Here is a 19,705-nt window from a genome sequence, read left to right on the forward strand (position 1 = left end):
TAACAGCTGCCTATTTCAAGCTGTGCTTGCTACATGTCAAATATAAACGTGAAACCACAATTTCCAAAAGGAAAAATTTCAAAGTACTAATATTCATGCCAATGTAGACAGAGCATACTGTAATAGTCAATGTCATTTCTGATTAAAATCCACTTAGTATGTTACATAATTTAACTTAAGTCAGTATAGAGAAAGGACTCTCCTATGTGAGGTAGACAGGAGAAATTATTTTTAAAAGCTAATTATTCAGTATGCATATAATCTGTTTAGATATTTGTAAATATATATCTCTGCAAATACTGTATGCATAAAATGCTCCTCAATAAACAAGTGTCACTTTCCTTTTTATTCTACAATAAATAAAAACAATAAATATTGTTGATAGTCAATTATAAAAAATTTAAATATTTGATTCAGATTTAGGTTTAAATACTTGGAAGTAAGTGGTCTGTTCTTGACAAAGTCCTCAATACCTTTTAATTTGTTTTTTTAATCAAAAATGACATAAGAATAGAATTCTATATTTTTTTCACATAGTCCAAGCAGAAAAATATTTTAAAAAGAAAAAGAAAGTAAAGAAAATATTGGTCAAGATTTTCAGGAGTTTAGAAAAGTGTATGCCTAAAATGTTGGGTGGTGGACTAAGTAGAATTGATTTTTTTTTTTTTTTTTTTTTGCTTAACCTAGATGATAAATGTCTAATCTGGACTGCCCATGTGGCATGCAGTTCCCAAATTAAACTCTTTCAGAGACTGCCGTTTTTAGCAAAAGAGGGGGAAGTGAGAATTAGACAACACCCTTGCTCTTTCTATACAAGTGCAGTCAAAAACCGAGTTTGGCCAATTCACTGTAGTTCATTGCTTGAGCTATATATAGCAGGACCCCAGAAACGTAAAGAAACCTGAGAGCCCGTGGACAGGGTTTATCCTAGTCTAGAGTCTAGCACAGAGTATAGAAGAGAGTGTGGTGCCCTTCTCATTTCTCTACTCTGCCCTTTCCTGAAGCACACACTACCTGTGTGAGACCTGCTTCCTAGTGTCCAAAATACAGTATCCAAGGAAGCATCTGGTATTCATCTCAAGAACTAACAGAAAAATGTAGCCATCTAGGGTAGAGGGAAAAGGGAGTCAGTAAAAGGTGTGGATGCTATTATTCATTTTCATGTCCAGTCATTTACCTCTGGGTTTCTAACAAAGGTCCTTCTTCTCCCTCCCCTAGGTGGCAAACCTGCTGCGGCTCTTCCAGATCCCTCAGATCAGCTACGCATCCACCAGCGCCAAACTCAGTGATAAGTCGCGCTATGATTACTTTGCCAGGACCGTGCCCCCCGACTTCTACCAGGCCAAAGCCATGGCTGAGATCTTGCGCTTCTTCAACTGGACCTACGTGTCCACAGTAGCCTCCGAGGGTGATTACGGGGAGACAGGGATCGAGGCCTTCGAGCAGGAAGCCCGCCTGCGCAACATCTGCATCGCTACGGCGGAGAAGGTGGGCCGCTCCAACATCCGCAAGTCCTACGACAGCGTGATCCGAGAACTGTTGCAGAAGCCCAACGCGCGCGTCGTGGTCCTCTTCATGCGCAGCGACGACTCGCGGGAGCTCATTGCAGCCGCCAGCCGCGCCAATGCCTCCTTCACCTGGGTGGCCAGCGACGGCTGGGGCGCGCAGGAGAGCATCATCAAGGGCAGCGAGCATGTGGCCTACGGCGCCATCACCCTGGAGCTGGCCTCCCAGCCTGTCCGCCAGTTCGACCGCTACTTCCAGAGCCTCAACCCCTACAACAACCACCGCAACCCCTGGTTCCGGGACTTCTGGGAGCAAAAGTTTCAGTGCAGCCTCCAGAACAAACGCAACCACAGGCGCGTCTGCGACAAGCACCTGGCCATCGACAGCAGCAACTACGAGCAAGAGTCCAAGATCATGTTTGTGGTGAACGCGGTGTATGCCATGGCCCACGCTTTGCACAAAATGCAGCGCACCCTCTGTCCCAACACTACCAAGCTTTGTGATGCTATGAAGATCCTGGATGGGAAGAAGTTGTACAAGGATTACTTGCTGAAAATCAACTTCACGGGTAAGCCAAGAGCCTTTAAACATCTTTTCAGATGCAAACAAGTGAAATCAAATAGGAATCAAATGCCTCTGTGCCCAATTCAGAAATAATTATTTCAAAGCCATAAAAAGGTTTCAAACTGTTAACCAAATATTCCAGGATGCAATAGGATGGTTCTCTAATATTCTTACTCATTTCTGAATGAACATCTCGGCTGGTACACGACATGGCAATGAAAGGTGCCCCAGGCAGGGCTGACAGCCCACTGTGCTAGCTCCCTAGATTAGGGCCAGGCTAGATTTGAGCTCTTTGTTGATGTTGGCTGCAGGATTATGGCATGTGTGATATGGGCACTTAATCTTCTTTAGCAGAATTGGCACCTCTCTAGGGAACATGAACTTCCAAGCCTTCTTTGTGGGTGACTTGAGCAAAAGAATCTCATAACTTTCACAGTGGGTGACAGAGAGAGAGAGAGAGAGAGAAGTCACTGTTCTCCCAGAGCGTAATTAGGGGCAAAACAGAAAAGATACCCAGACCCTGGTGATTTCTAGGCATTCCATTTACTTTTCTGCTATACCAAAACATTTATATATTATTAATAGTTGGGGATTTTCTCAAAATATGTTATGAAATGAAACTCTTTTTCTGGGAGCTTGACTATAAGCAGGTTGAAGACTAACGGAATTCATTCTGATACAGTAGTGAACATCATACAAAGGTGTATTCAAAGTGATTTTTGCTGCCTCTTTATTTCTAAATACAGTCTAAATATTTCTCTAACTATAGTATTGCATTGAATGCATTACTACGTAAAAAGCACAAAATCTTTAGGTCTACATTCTCTACTTAGGTACATGGGATATCTGCTTATTAAGGCACTTGTTCTGGATAGTATAGCTTAATCCCAAATCATAAAATATTAAGTAATATTTGGGGGCACAAAGATTTTGATGCCAAAAACATTACAGTGATAAAATGCTTTCATCAACCTAAATTACTAATACCTCTCATGCCACTCAGGCATCGTTCCAGTCTGCACAATGTCTAGTCTGCTTCCACAGAAGTATCATCCAAGACCTGAAAGTTTATATGCCAAATCATACTACCATTGGCGCAAATGGCAGTTCTCACATCTCCCTTATAAGTGATCACTCAGAAGTCAAGTGGTCTATGAAATCACAGGTAGTAATGAAAAAATACCTCATGACCATTGGCTTCTATTCCATAATTCTTACCTTCAAGGCAGCCTTGAAAATAAGCACAAAAATCACCACACTGCATGTTGCATAACTTCTTTACTTTCCCCAGAGAGGGCCGAAAGTAGTCAAAATCAATTATGTCAGTAATTCCTCCAATTAATCTGATGGATACCACTTCTTATCATTAGAATGACTACTAAAACTGGTAAAGATTAAACTTTTTCTGTGCCCTGTATTCCCATGAGTGTATTTCATATAGCAATAACAAAAATAAATAAATAAAAAGAGTAATAAATGAGCATTCATCTTCAAATCCCAGGTTAGTTCCTGTTGACATCTCTAAAAATTGAGAATGGACCTTGGAGTCAGTAAAAAAAGAATATCTTTACTCTAAAAATAAATTAACTCTCAGGTATTCGTAAAAGGTATCTGCAATGCACTTAATTCTTAAAGATGAATAAGAATTCAGCACATACTCCCCATCAGACTACCCTTCAGGGTATTATTTATCTTTACTCACCACATATATTAATTAACTTTGTTATTCTAGTTCCTTTCTTACTTTTTAGTATGCAAATATACAAATATATTCACTCATCAACAGCTAAAATAAAATGAACTCTTAGAATTCAGAGAGCCTTTGCAAGGTGTTTTATGGAACCAAAACATGTTCCTTCATTCCAGTGACTTCTTGGGTCTTAAAAGGCAAAGAAAAGTAAAGAAATAAGCCCATTATTTGGATAAACAAAACAAAAGTATCCTCTTTTTGTCTGTCTTGTTCAATTACTCATTTCAAGTCTACCATTCAGTTTGGCTGTGCAAACCTGACCACAAAGTGCTATTTTAGCCTTCTCAATTTGTCAGACATTACCAGTCATTCTCCATCTCTGAAGAGAGTAGGAGGGTGAAAAACAGATTTAAACTACATAAAAGAGAGGGAATTTAGACCAGCCACAAGGTAAATATTCTCAGCAGTGAGAATTGGACAAGAAAATACATTACTAAGGGAGGATACCAAAATGCTAAGTTAGCTAACTAGTACATTTAAAAAATAAGTCAAAGAACTAACTATAGTAATAGAATGCAGATTTTAGCTTACAGTAACCTGTATATGACTAAATATATGTATATTTTTAACTTAGAGCTAGGTAAAAGATTGTAAGTATATATGCATTTTTACTGCTTTAAACTTGAGATGCACTATGGAATATTTTTTCCTAGCTATTGAAAAGCAGATTTGTTTTACTTTTTTTCTGAAACAGTATCTTTGTTTTTTCTAACTTGAATATTGCGGCAATAAACTAGGCACAATAGTACACACTTAGCAGACACTAAACAGTCTGTTCAATTAGGCTGAAAAAAGTCTTCTTCTGGCCATTTGCATGCAGTCAATACATTTACTCCAAGATTCTTCTGACAAGGGACACTTTTAGCCAATTCCCCAATAGCTCTCATCATCATAGGATTAAAAAACTAGGCCTCCTGTGAATTTAAAAATAGATTAAAATACTCCCTGGTACTCAGATGTGTTCCCACTAGCTAATTCCAGCATTGGTCAACATGGATCTTGTTTGAAGCTAACCCAGTTTAAATATTCCTTTTGCAAAACAGATTTTTAGAGCTATGCCTTGCTAAAGATTCTTCCAAATAGTAATCTCTACTGGCACAGGAGCTAACCACTGCCCAGGTCTCTAGGCTCATCTCCTGCTGTACACTCCACATTCACTCTTCCTTCCATTAACACTACTTGCAGTTCCCCAAACATGGCATGCCTCTATTTTTGCCTGCATACTTCCTGTGAATGCTATTTCTTTATCTAGAAGATTCTCTCCCCACCCCCACCTGCCTTATCTGGCATCTTCAGTGATTCCTGTGTCTCTTTGAGATCCAATTTAATTGATAGTTCCTTTAGGAATCATTCCTATACTTCCCAAACTAAGATAAATGCCCCTTCTTATGCCCATATCCATCTGGGATTTTGCCTTCCTTCATACTTTATATCCAATACACCAAAATCTCTTGTTGGCTCTACCTTCAAAATAGATCCAGAATCTGATGACTTATCATCTTCTCAACTGCTACCACCCTGGTCCATACCACCATCTCTAGCCTACATTTCTGTGATAGCCTCCTAGTTGATTTATTCTTACCTACTTCCAACCTAGCCTCCACAATCTATTCTCTACATGATAGCCAGGATGCCCTTTTAAAATCTAAGTCAAAGTCCTTCCTCTACTCAGAACCACTTGAGTTCCCTTGTTTCACTCATAGTGAAAGTCAACATCCTTACAATGTCCTGCACACCACCCTCCCTGCTCTGCCCCTACCTATCCTGACTGCTCTCCTGTCCTCACCTTTTACTCTCCTTCTTTCTCACTTCACTCCAGCCACCCTTGTTTCCAACATTAGGGCTTTTCCACTGCCAGTGCTCTCTGCCTATATTGCCCCTAACCCAGATATTTCTGTGGTTAATCCATTCCCTACTTCTTTCAAATATTCATGTAAATGTTATCTTCTCAATGAGACCTACTCTGGCCATTCTTAACAGTGCAATGCATTACCCCCAACCCCCACTACAGATGCCCCTATTTCCCTTGTACCCTGCTCTACCTTTTGTTTTTTTACCCCATGACATTTTCCCCTTCTGTCATACTACATCATCTATTACTTTCATATTTAGTCTTTATTGTTTGATCCTCACACTAGAATATAAGCTCCACAAAAAACAGAAGTCATTATCAATTTTGTTCACAAATGCATCCCAAGCATAACAGGTGTTCAGTAAGTGTTGATTTTGAATAGCAGTTAACCCAAACTTACGTTTTCTTCTCTACCTTTATTACTAGCTTGTGGGCTCTTTCAAGGCATGGTACATATATTTCATCTCTGATCTCAAATACTCAGCATGGTTTCTGGCATAGAGAAGACATTATGTAAATGTTTACCAAAGGAATGAGAAATTATAAAAGCAAGCAATCAATTTATAATATGATTGCTTTGAAAAAATTTTAATATATAAATTTTGTTCATTAACAAATGAATGTCAAGAAAGGAAAGTGTATGACTTCTAGAGTGGCTTGCTTTTTTGCCTAAGTACTCTCTTTTAGTTATATTCTATCATTTCATTTGAGATAAATGTAACCAAATATCATTAAAGCTGGAAGAGACCCATCACTGTTTTATAGATGAATCCCAAGAATTGAAAGTGATTCGCCCAAGATCAGTCAGCTGGTTAGTAACAGGGGCCAGGACTGTTAGCTCGTTAGTAACAGGGGCGAGGTGAAATTCGTGTCACCTGACCCAGTGCTGCTTTTGTATGTGCATGAGGACTCTGGGAAATTGATGTATTTGATCCCAAACATCTACCACAGTTTCTGATCCATTCTAAATATTAATGAAATGCTATTGAAGGAATGAAAGATGATCAATAGGTTTATAGTATGTTTCCTTTTTTTATTTCTTTTTAAGATACCTTTAATGCTCCTGGTCTACTTTTTCAGTTGACACAAAGGTGGTTCATCAAACACCCAAACTTTGAATGCTGAGCCTTGGATTCCAAACCTTAGTATATTTAAAAATAAATAAAGTTTCAAATCATTTTTTAATTGTTCAGTAAAATTATTTCCATGTGCAAGAGTTATGTCATCCAGAATCCTAAAGTAAATATTTAAATGAGAATTATGTTTGGTATCATGTGAATTTTCAAACTTACTTTGAGTAAAATTTCAGAATTTATGATGTAAAAGAAAGCTTAAACTATGCAATACAGTTAAGAAAAAGGAAGTCGAGAGGTCTATGAAACATCTAAAGAAATGGAATATCACTGTGATTGTGTTCACAGTACAGTACATTCTTTCTCACTTTTTATCCTGAGACCAGTTCCAGAAAGTCGAATAGAATAAAATCATAGAGTTACAAAAGGCCTTCCTCAAAGATGAGCTTGCCCCTACTTCTCACTTGACAGAGGTGAAAATTCAGGATGTCAGCATTATTATCTTCACTTACTGAAGCACACAAAAATGAACTCAACTGTCAGAGTGATGTGGTAACTGGAGTATACCCAATTTGAAGGAAAAAAGAAAGAGCTTCCATTTGCTAAACATAACTGCCAGAAGTGCCCCAAGACACATCCAATGTCACGTAGGCATTATCTCAGGAATAACATTTATGCCATTCCTCTCTGCAATTCTTAGGGTTAGGCTAAACTGTTTGAGAATGGAGAAATTGAGAACTTGACACAAAAGAAAATTCATCCAAGTTCACATAATGAATAGGTGACAGAGTAAATGCCAAGGTCCTGATTTAGTCATTCATTCCACAGATACATTTAGATGTCATGCTGGGACCTGAGGACCCAACAGTAAACAAGGCAGATGCAGTCCCTGCTTCACAGAGCTTACACAGACATTTAACCACCAAAAACAATTCTAAAGTATAAAAGCATGATTATTATGGCTTACAATGTTAGGGTGTTGCCCTAGGATTTTTGTTCTGCTTTGGTTCGGATTGGGAAATTACTATGTATCTTACACCCAGAAAAGATCTAGGATCCCTGAAGAAATCTTACTCCCAGGGCTTTACTTATATGTGAAGAGGACAATTCCCTGTTACTGACGGACTCATCATAACAGGACTGAATAGTATGTACAGCTAAGCTAAGACAGTTTTCTTTTTTATTTGTTTGCTTGGTTGGCTTAGTTCATTGGTTGGTTGCCTTTTTTTTTTTTTTTTTTTTTTTTTTTTTTGCTACCAGTGAAGAGACAGACTACTGGGATCAGAGACCTAGAGCCTGGTGGAGACAGTCCAGCCTTCTTCTTATGTTTACAATTCTCTACACCTGGAAGAGGAGAAGAGGCAGAAAATGGGTAGTCCAGCCTTGCCACCCTACTCACCTCTGTGTCTGATTCATCCAATAGGAACAAGGTTCACTCCTGGTTGGGACTATAATCACAGAGCACAGGCCAGGAAGGGCAGATTTTCTGGGACACTGCACTCCAAGGAATAACGTTTTAGCTGGCCCCAACCCAGCAAGGCTCTCCTCTTGAAAAGTACAGGGCCATCCAAGGCACAGTGAGGAAGCCAAAATGGTAATGGCCACATCTTTAGATGAATGGGCTTTGAAGTCCCTGAAAGAGCAAACTGCTCTTGATCTTGCTTCCTCCCCTGGAACATTTGTAGTTCCCACAAAAGCACAGAAACTTGTTCCAGCTCTGCTGATCAAAAGCATTTCCAAAATGTAAAGATAAATATCCTGTACTTCTTTCTTCCCCTTTCTCTCTGGTCAGCTTCCTGGGGTCATAAGAATAAGATTTTAAACCCCCAAAGGGCACCACTAATGTGGTCACTTATTTGTTTATGCACCGTGCATCTGTGCTTTGGTGTCTTAGAGGCTTGAGAAATGATTCCCATTTTAAGGTCATGCAGTGGAGAACAGGAGCCTCTAGGAAACCTAATTTTCCACTTAGGCTTGTGCTTTCTGCTGCTGCTGCTGCTGCTTGTTATTTTTACTATTATCATTATAGTTGTTATTATTATTGTCATTATTATTTAATAATCCTTAATTTATTATGAGTCATTTATACATCCTGTGAGGCAGAAAAAAGTAATGATCCCCAGTGAAGTACGAAAGAAATGGATCATATCACCTTGCTAGTCAGAAAAAATTACAGTAAAAATACTATTTCCTTGATGTTTCCAGACATTTTTGGATACTGTGGTATATTTACAGGGATATCACTTGCAAAGGTATCTGGAGATTGGAAAAAAATATTCTAAGTTTTTTTTTTAATGTAACTAAAATCCTGTTTAAAAATCAGTTTACCTTATCTATGTCCCTTTCAAGATAGCTTGTATTATCCCAACAAGAACATAGTCTTCTAAAGGTTTCTAATCTCTGGAAACTTTGTCATAGTAGAGTTAAAAACATAGTTTTTTCCACTTCTGTATACCTTTATGCTATTACTTATCCTGAGCAGGACACTGAGAAGCCAACATACATAAAGGAACTATTTTCAGTAGGTTCAGAAAAGCTGTCAGATTACTGTACTCACCAGGATAGCAATCACATACTGAAATAGAGGAATGTTCTCTAAAGAACTTCAAACAATTATACTGTTATCCAATGGACCATGAGTGTATGGGAAGCTATCCTAAAGTTGAGTTTAGTAAGCCTTCACAGAAACATAGCAAAATTTTCATAATGCCTGAGCAATGAGCATACATCCTAAAGATTAAGGATGCTGATGTTATACTCAGGATCAGGCATTGAGAAGGATGGCTAAAGAACTTGAAAACTAGTCACCATTTTCACCTGCCTCTTACCAAAAGCACTTAGCAGGGGTCCACAATACTCCTTATCACATTATGTGACATCAGCAGGCAAGGTTAGCTAGTCAGTCTACGTTTCTTCCCTGAACCCCTAGCATGGTTCCTGGGGCTACTGTACCTACACTCCAAACTATGATAATCAAAGGATTCATTCCACTGTCTAAAGTATATTAGAATTTGTTAACGTGGCAGAGTCCTCTGAAGTTATAGTAATAACATTCCAGAATATTCAAAGATTTCATTCTCTTTTGTCTTTAAAAAAAAACAAAACAATTTTACTAGCACAGAGTTGACCATAACTTAAATTTACAAAATAACATCTCAACCACCAACTACAAAATCATATTCATACACACAAAGCTGCTGGACCAAGTATGATTAGATAGTCTAAGATTGCCATTAATATTAACCTACTACTTGTCCATTCATTCTTCCTAGCACACAAGAAGTAAAGTAATGAAAGTTTCTCAAATGTACCTTTTTTAAAAAATTAAGGCAGTTTAATGTATTACTTTAACCAGCCACTTTGGAAAAGATGATTATTTCTCTTTTACTTTTAGAGTGGGGTTAACACATACAGAACTGAAGTATAGGAGGAGAAGTTAAGAGCCATTTGTCTAGGTTAGTTTTTATTTTATTTTATTTTATTTTATTTTATTTTATTTATGTTCCAGGATACAAGTGCAGAACATACAGGTTTCTTGCACAGGTAAACATGTGCCATGGTGGTTTGCTGCACCTATCAACACATCATCTAGGTATTAAGCCCCACATGCATTAGCTATTGATCCTGGTGTTCTCCCTCCCCCTGCACCCCTGACAGGCCCCAGTGTGTGTTCTCGTTGTTCAGCTTCCACTTATAACTGAGAACATTTGGTGTTTGGTTTCCTGTTCCTGTGTTAGTTTGCTGAGGACAATGGCTTTCACGTCCAAGCAAAGGACATGATCTCGTTCCATTTTTTGGCTGCATAGTATTCCATGGTGTATATGTACCACATTTTTTTTTATCCAGTCTGTCATTGATGGGCATTTGGGTTGGTTCCATGTCTTTGCTATAGTGAATAGTGTTGCAATGGACAGAATGATTTACATTCCTTTGGATATATACCCAGTAATGAGATTGCTGGGTCAAATGGTATTTCTGGTTCAAGGTCTTTGAGGAATTGCCACACTGTCTTCCACAATGGTTGATCTAATTTACATTCCCACCAGTAGTGTAAAAGCATTCCTATTTCTCCAAAGCCTTGCCACCATCTATTGTTTCTTGACTTTTAAATAATGTTTATTAATAAGTTTAAGTTCCTTGTAGATTCTGGCTTTGTCAGATGAACAGATTGCAAAAATTTTCTCCCATTCCGTAGGTTGGTTGTTCAATTGAGAAATCTCTTTTGCTGTGCAGAATCTCTTTAGTTTAATTAGATCTCATTTGTCAATTTTTGCTTTTGTGGCAATTGCTTTTGATGTTTTAATCATACAATCTTTGCTCATGCCTATGTCCTGAATTGTATTACCTAGTTTTTCTTATAGGGTTTTTATAGTTTTGGGGTTTACATTGAGGTATTTAATCCATCTTGAGTTAATTTTTGTATAAGGTACAAGGAAGGGATCCTATTTTAATTTTCTGCATATGGCTAGCCAGTTTTCCCAGCACCATTTACTAAATAGGGACTCCTTTCCCCATTGCATGTTTTTGTCAGGTTTCTTAAAGATCAGATGATTGTTGATGTGTGGTCTTATTTCTGAGATCTCTATTCTGTTCCATTGGTCCATGTGTCTGTTTTTGTACCAGTACTATGCTGTTTGGGTTACAGTAGCTTTGTGGTATAGTTTGAAGTCAGGTAGCATCATGCTGCCACCTTTGTTTTTTTTGCTTAGGACTGTCTTGGCTATATGGGCTCTGTTGGTTCCATATTAATTTTAAAGTAGTTTCCCTAATTCTGTGAAGAATGTCAATGGTAATTTAATGGGAAAAGCATTGAATCTATAAATTACTTTGGGCAGTATGGCCATTTTCACGATACTGATTCTTCCTATCCATGAGCATGGAATGTTTTTTCATTTGTTTGTGTTCTCTCTTATTTCCTTGAGCAGTGGTTTGTAGTTCTCTGATATGGTTTGGCTGTGTCCCCACCCAAATCTCATCTTAAATTATAGCTCTATAATTCTCACGTGTCATGGAAGGGACTCAATGGGAGGTAATTGAATCATGGGGGCAGGTCTTTTCCATGCTGTTCTCACGATAGTGAATAAGTCTCATGAGATCTGAAGGTTTTATAAAAGGGCAGGTCCCCTGTGAATGTTCTCTTGCCTGCTGCCATGTAAGATATGCCTTTGCTCCTCCTTTGCCTTCTGCCTTGATTGTGAGGCTGCCCCAGCCATGTGGAATTGTGAGTCCATTCAACATCTTTTTCTTTATAATTACCCAGTCTCAGGTATGTCTTTATTAACCGAGTGAAAATGAATTAATACAATAAATTGGTACCAGTAGAGAGGGGTGTTGTTCTAAAGATATCTGAAAATGTGGAAGCGACTTTGGAACTGGGTAACAGGCAGAGGTTGGAACAGTTTGGAGGGCTCAGAAGAAGACAGGAAAATGTGGGAAAGTTTGGAACTTCCTAGAAACTTGTTGAATGGTTTTGACCAAAATGCTGATAGTAATATGGACAATGAAGTCCAGCTTGAATTGGTCTCAGATGGAGATGAGGAACTTGTTGGGAACTGGAGCAAAGGCAACTCTTGTTATGTTTTAGCAAAGAGACTGGCAGCATTTTGTCCCTGCCCAAGAGATTTGTGGAGCTTTGAACTTGAGAGAGATGATTTACGGTATCTGGCAGAAGAAATCTCTAAGCAGTTCAAAATGTGACTTGGGCACTGTTAAAGGCATTCAGTCTTATGTACTCACAAAGATATGTATTGGAATTGGAACTTATGTTTAAAAGAGGAGAGCATAAAAATTTGGAAAATTTGCAGCCTGACAATGCAATAAAAAAGAAAAACCCATTTTCTAAAGAGAAGTTCAAGCTGGCTGCATAAATCTGCATAAGGAGTGAGGAGTCAAATGTTAATTGCTAAGACAATTGGGAAAATATCTCCAGGACATGTCAGAGACCTTCACAGAATCCCCTCCCATCACAACATCCCCTCCCATCACAAATCAGAAGGCCTAGGAGATAAAAAATGATTTCCTGGGTTGGGACCAGGGCCTCAGTGCTTTGTGCAGTCTCAGGACTCAGTGCCTGCATCCCAGCCATGGCTAAAAGGGGCCAATGTAGAGCTCAGGCCATTGCTTCACAGGGTGCAAGCCCCAAGCCTTGGTGACTTACACATGATGTTGGGCCTGCATGTGCACAGAAGACAATAACTGAGGTTTGGGAACCTCAGCCTGGATTTCAGAGGATGTATGGAAACACCTGGGTGTCCAGGGAGAGGTGTGCTGCAGGGGTGGAGGCTTCATGGAGAACCTCTGCTAGGGCAGTATAGAAGGAAAAAGTGGAGTATGAGCCCCCACACAGATTCCCCATCTGGGGACTGCATAGTGGAGCTGTGAGAAGAGGGCCACCATCCTCCAGACCTGAGGATGGTAGATCTACCTACAGCTTGCACTGTGCACCTAGAAAAGCTGCAGACACTCAACCCAGCCCATGAAAGCAGCCAGGAGGGGAGCTGTACCCTACAAAGCCAGAGGGGTGGAGCTGCCCAAGACCATGGGAACCCACCTCTTGCATGAGCTTGACCTGGATGTGAGACATGGAGTCAAAGGAGACCATTTTGGAGCTTTAAGATTTGACTGCCCTACTGGATTTTGGACTTGCATGGGTCCTGTAGCCCCTTCATTTTGGCCTACTTTTCCCATTTGAAATGGGTGTGTATAACAAATGCCTGTACCCCCATTGTATATAGGAAGTAACTAATGTGCTTTTGATTTTACAGGCTCATAGGCAAAGGGACTTGCCTTGTCTCAGATGAGACTTTGACTGTGGACTTTTGAGTTAATGCTGAAATGAGTTAAGACTTTGGGGGACTCTTGGAAATGCATGATTGGTTTTGAAATGTAAGGCCATGAGATTTGGGAGGGGCCAGGAGTGGATTGATATGGTTTGGCTGTGTTCCCACCCAAATCTCATCTTGAATTGTAGCTCCAATAATTCCCACATGTCATGGGTGGGACCCAGTGGGAGGTAATTGAATCATGGGCTGATGGTTTTATAAAGGAGAGTTCCCCTCTTCTTGCCTGACACCATGTTTATGTGACTTTGTGTTCATTCACCCCCTGCCATGATTGAGGCCTCCCCAGCCATGTGGAACTCTGAGTCTGTAAACCTCTTTCCTTTATAAATTACCTAGTCTTGGGTATGTCTTTATTAGCAGAGTGAGAGCTGAGAGCAGACAATACATACTCCTTGAAGAGGTCCTTCGCTTCCTTTGTTAGCTGTATTCCTAGGTATTTTTTTCTCTTACTAGCAATTGTGAATGGAAGTTCATTCATGATTTGGCTCTCTGCTCATCTATTGTTGGTGTATAGGAATGCTTGTGTTTTTTGCACACTGATTTTGTATCCTGAGACTTTGCCAAAGTTGCTTATCAGCTTAAGAAGGTTTTGAGCTGAGATGATGAGGTTTTCTAAAGATCATGGCATCTGCAAACAGAGAAAGTTTGACTTCCTCTCTTCCTATTTGAATACTCTTTATTCCTTTCTCTTGACTGATTGCCCCGGACACAACTTCCAATAATACGTTGGATAGGAGTAGAGAGAGAGGGCATCCTTGTCTTGTGCCAGTTTTCAAAGGGAATGCTTCCAGCTTTTGCCCATTCAGTATGATATTGCCTGTGGGTTTGTCATAAGTGTCTCCTATTATTTTGAGGTATGTTCCATCAATACCTAGTTTTTTTTTTTTAGACAGAGTCTCACTCTGTCGCCCAGGCTGGAGTGCAGTGGTGCGATCTCCGCTCACTGCAAGCTCCGCCTCCTGGGTTCACGCCATTCTCCTGCCCTAGCCTCCCGAGTAGCTGGGACTACAGGCGCCCACCACTATGGCCAGCTAATTTTTTGTATTTTTTTTAGTAGAGACGGGGTTTCACTGTGTTAGCCAGGATGGTCTCGATCTCCTAACCTTGTGATCTGCCTGCCTGGACCTCCCAAAGTGCTGGGATTACAGGCGTGAGCCACCATGCCTGGCCAATACCTAGTTTGTTGAGAGTTTTTAACGTGAAGGGATGTTGAATTTTATTGAAGGCCTTTTCTATGTCTGTTGAGATAATCATGTGTTTTTTGTCTTCAGTATGCTTACTGATTTGTATATGTTGAACCAGGCTTGCATGCCAGAAGATTAAGAAACTCACTCAAAACCACACAACTACATAGAAATTGAACAACCTACTCCTGACTGACTCCTGGGTAAATAATGAAATTAAGGCAGAAATCAAAAAATTCTTTGAAACCAATGAGAAAAAAGAGACAATGTACCAGAATCTCTGGGATGTAGCTACAGTAATTTTAAGAGGGAAATTTATAGCACTAAATTCCCACATCAAAAACTATGAAGATCTCAAATCAACACCCTAACATTGCAACTAAAAACTAGAGAACTAAGAGCAATCAAACCCCAAAGCTATCAGAAGACAAGAAATAACCAAGATCAGAGAGGAACTGAAGGAGATAGAGACATTTAAAAATACCCTTTACAATATCAATAAATCCAGGAGCTGGTTTTCAGAAAAAAATAATTAAATAGATAGACTCCTGGCTAGACTAATAAAGAAAAGAGAGAAGAATCAAATAGACACAATAAAAAATGATAAAGGGATATCGCCACTGATCCCACAGAAATACAAGCAACCATCAGAGAATACTATAATCACCTCTATGCAAATAAACTAGAAAATATAGAATAAATGGATAAATTCCTGGACACATACATCTTCCCAAGGCTGAACAAGGGAGAAGTTGAATCCCTGAATAGACCAATAACAAGTTCTAAAATTGAGGCAGTAATAAACAGCCTACCCACTAAAGAAAGACTAGGACTAGATATATTTACAGGTGAATTCTACCAGAGGTACAAAGAGGAGCTGGTATTATTTTTTCTGAAACTATTCCAAACAGTTGAAAAGGAAGGACTTCACTCTAACTCATTTTATGAAGCCAGCACATCCTGATACAAAAACCTGGCAGAGATACAGCAAAAATAGAAAACTTCAGGCCAATATCCCTGATGAACATTGATGCAAAAATCCTCAATAAAATATGGCAAACCGAATCCAGCAGCACATCAAAAAGCTTATCTACCACAGTCTAAGTTATTTAAGTTATTTAAATTGCACTTTGAGACAAGATTATACTTTCTACCCCTATAGTAAACAAGTTGTCTAGCAACTAGTCTCATCTTTTATGTTTTACCATGGCAAACTTCTTCTTTTTTTTTTTTTTTTTTGAGACAGAGTCTTGCCCTGCCACCCAGAATGGAGTGCAGTGGCATGATCTCAGCTCACTGCAACCTCTGCCTCCTGAGTTCAAGCAATTCTCCTGCCTCAGCGTCTCAAGTAGCTGGGATTACAGGTGCATGCCACCGTGCCCAGCAAATTTTTGTATTTTTAGTCGAGACGGGGTTTCACTATGTTGGCCAGGCTGATCTTGAACTCCTGACCTCATGATCTGCCCACCTCAGCCTCCCAAAGTGCTGGGATTACAGGCGTGAGCCAGTGTGCCCGGCCACCACAGCAAACATCTTACAAGTTTGTTCTTCATGATAAAGCAAAGACAGAATTTGGAATTGAGTGTTTTAGAGCTAGTGCTGCTAGAGAATTTTCCTTTTTAATATGGAGGGGATTTGTGGGCAATGGTGACATATGTACATAGAAAAAAACAACACAATGCTATAATTATGAAACTTTTCAGAGAATCTTTAGTATTCAGTGTGAAACAGTGTCAGGTACTACAACAGATGAGATAAAAAGAGAAAAAAATTATTTCTGCCATCAAGTATCTTAGCAACTAGTAAGGGCAATAAGAGAGTAACTTTTACAATACACAGCAGTTCATCACTGGCCTCTTAAGAGAGCTATAAGTTGCATAGTATTTAGATACAAAAGAGGGACCATAGTGAGCAGAGGGTCAGAAAAGGCTTCCTAAAAGTTATAACTTTTAGAATACAATCAAGATTTCCTTAACCAATTCAGAATTCCTTGGGAAATTAAAAATTAAATTGAAACCGTAAAGTGTTGTTTTGATTTTATAGATTAAATATAAAATGTGTATTTTAGTCCCCTTGTATAAAAAATATATAAACTTCTCTAAAATCACATTGGTTGTGATCCTTGGTCTATCATTTTCACCCTGAATTTAAGCTAAAACCAATTAAATTTTAATCTGAAAGGAAAAGAAGAAAAAAGAAAACTAGCATTTATTGATTGCCACTGGCCTGACATAACCATTTTGTATATTTTATTCATTAATTCTCACAAAAATCCATCAGGTTGGTAGATATTATTTCCCTCTATTTATAAGTTTAAATGTGTCTCAAAAGTGTTAAATGTCTTTCTCCAATTTGCAAAACTAAGTGGCTTTGGAGATTTGGAGACCCAAGTCTATCTGTTTCCTACTCACACATTATTTTCTGCTCCTGCTTCCTAAAAAGAAAAGAAAAAAAAAACAAGGTTTGTATTTAGAAAAAGGATGCAGTCTCATTGTCATTTGGCTCAGCTTACCTATGTGCATTCACAGTAATAATAAAATATTGTTTCCAAATCTGAATAATATAAGAAGGTATTTGTTAACTCATTAATTGTTATAATGTAATTGTTATAATGATGTCTTTAATAAAGAATGACTCATAGGAAAGGCCTCCAACTACATACTTCACTCCTTCCTCTGAGAGCATCAAATTGCGCCAGATCAATATTTGCAATATCATACTGTTATTTCTGAGAATCAATAGTAAATTGAAAAAAAAAAACATAATCAGGCTACAGATCACCATGTCTTCAATGCTGTTGAAGACTACATTTCTCTTCCCTATCACACCATTCTCTCACTCTAATTATAAACCTCCATATATTTAATTAAAAGTAAATTGGTTGAAGAAATGAGAAAAATACTGGGTCTGAAACCCTTCCAGGTTTCCATCCAAGACCATGATAGTTTTGTGGGTTTGTTTAATGTGTTTAAAAGCTTTTCCTGTTGAATTCATGTTATTAAGGGGTGGTAGTAGTAGTTGTTTTATAGCACACATCACAAATCAAGTTAAAAATTTTAAATGCAATTAATACCTTCATAAGTTAGAGCATCTTCAGAGTTTTCTATCACAAAGTTTTGTTTACAGGCTATTCAGTCACCAATAATCACATTTTAGCAATATACCACTTTCTTAGGGTACTTAACAAAATCTTTATCCCTAAAATGCTTATAGTCTAATAAAACCTTCAACCATGATTATCTCAATTGTAATAAAAGTAGAAAACAAAGAGAATTTATCATTTCTCAGTCATCAAAAAGCAAGCCTTTAGATAAAGAAGACATTTATATCTTCATTTCTATTCACTATGTGTAATCTTCAGCAATATTTTAAACAATAGATATACAAACAAAATATATCTAAATGTAAAGCCAACATCCAGAGATGAGTTCCTTATCTTTTGCCTACCTCAATTCACCCTTAAAACTTACCCTGTTATGAATCCTTCCTCAATTTGAATCCTTTCTTTTCAGTAGAGAAATTTGTCAAATTCCTTTTCTGCCTTTTTCTGTTGCAAGGGTCTTTTAAGGCTGAATTAATCCAATGGCTAAACTGTAGAAAAGAAAAAGGAAAGTATACTTTGTTTTCTTTTTCTTGGGAGCATGATCTCATGGTTTTATTTAAAATATTGTAGCAATATTTAGGATGCTGATAGACACTTTTAGAAATAAAGTAAGAGTAATTAATTTGACAGCAAAACTAGGAAAACCAGAGGCTGCCCTCCCAGCCTTCTACTTTTTGCTGCCACTTACAGTTTAAGTTTAAGTCATCCAAGTTACTTGGCTAAGGATTGAATTAACTAGCATGATTCCCTAAGTGCAGGCACAGCCCTTTTTTCGCATCCCAAGCCCCAGTGTGGCAAGAGGTGTTTGTTTGTTTGTTTGTTTTTCCCTCATGTTTGATGGCCCACCACAAAAGCTCACTCAGTCATGAAGCTAAAATAAAGAAATTGTCAAAAGTTCAGAATCCTGAAATTTTAGTAATCGTTGTGAAGATGTATGTCAGTTAACGCTTTATCATTTTTTAATTGCTTTTGATCACAGTCATTTGATCCTTACCACAACCCTGTGAAGTTGGTCAAGCAGATATTATTATTTACCATTTTATAGATGAGAATATAGAGAATGAGGTGAGTGACTCAACTACAGTCAAAGAAAAAGAACCCCTCCTGGAGTAGAATTCACATTCTTGGATCATTGCACAGTGATATGTTCCTTCAGCTTGCAAGGTTATAGGCAGTATAATGATTGTTATCTCATAATGCATAAAAATTGCACTGGAGGCAAAACCAGTCTCCAGTTATGATTGTCACTGGAGATTCTTGAGAGAATATTGCCATGAATAAGAGTAAGAGACACTGAACCAGTAAAGATCATATTCATTCTAGATCTGCCACTGCATGGCTCAGTGGATTAGGGCAAATCACATCGACAACCCAGGATTCCTCTGCTAATATTTCAGAAACACAACCCATATGCTGAGTACCAAATATTAATAGAATTATCAGATATGGTATTTTTATTTTTATTTCTTGAGATGGAGTCTTGCTCTTGTCGCCCAGGCTGGAGTACAATGGCGCAATCTCGGCTCACTGCAAACTCCGCCTCCCGGATTCAAGCAATTCTCCGGCCTCAGCCTCCTGAGTAGCTGGGATCACAGCTGCCCACCACCACGTCCAGCTAACTTTTTGTATTTTTAATAGAGACGGGGTTTCACCATGTTGGCGAGGCTGGTCTCGAACTCGTGACCTCAGATGATCCGCCCGCCTTGGCCTCCCAAAGTGCTGGGATTATAGGTGTGAACCACTGCACCTAGCCCAGATATGATATTTTTGTCCTTGCTTTTCATATGACAGGTGTTTCTGTTTCTGGGGGAAAATAGAGCGGATTTCTGTT

The 19,705-nt window shown here is 38.7% G+C and overlaps 2 protein-coding genes across 4 annotated transcripts in view; one reads left to right on the forward strand and one right to left on the reverse strand.

Annotated features, from left to right (window-relative positions):
• GRM3 (glutamate metabotropic receptor 3) overlaps window positions 1-19,705 on the forward strand; it is a 220,901-nt gene that overhangs the window by 141,147 nt on the left and 60,049 nt on the right. For all 3 annotated transcript variants that reach the window (XM_034964356.3, XM_003822736.5, XM_034964355.3), the window contains one exon: window positions 1,219-2,074. In XM_034964356.3, coding sequence (XP_034820247.1) covers window positions 1,219-2,074 — 856 coding nt within the window. The remainder of the gene's footprint in view (window positions 1-1,218; window positions 2,075-19,705) is intronic.
• The window catches only part of ELAPOR2 (endosome-lysosome associated apoptosis and autophagy regulator family member 2), a 266,632-nt gene continuing 254,889 nt past the window's right edge, over window positions 7,963-19,705 (reverse strand). Inside the window, exon 22 of the mRNA XM_055114603.2 lies at window positions 7,963-18,362. Within this exon, the coding sequence (XP_054970578.1) occupies window positions 18,246-18,362 (117 nt within the window). The 3' untranslated portion in view covers window positions 7,963-18,245. The remainder of the gene's footprint in view (window positions 18,363-19,705) is intronic.

The sequence above is a fragment of the Pan paniscus genome, chromosome 6, assembly GCF_029289425.2.
Source record: "Pan paniscus chromosome 6, NHGRI_mPanPan1-v2.0_pri, whole genome shotgun sequence".
In the NCBI taxonomy this organism is placed as follows: Eukaryota; Metazoa; Chordata; class Mammalia; order Primates; family Hominidae; genus Pan; species Pan paniscus.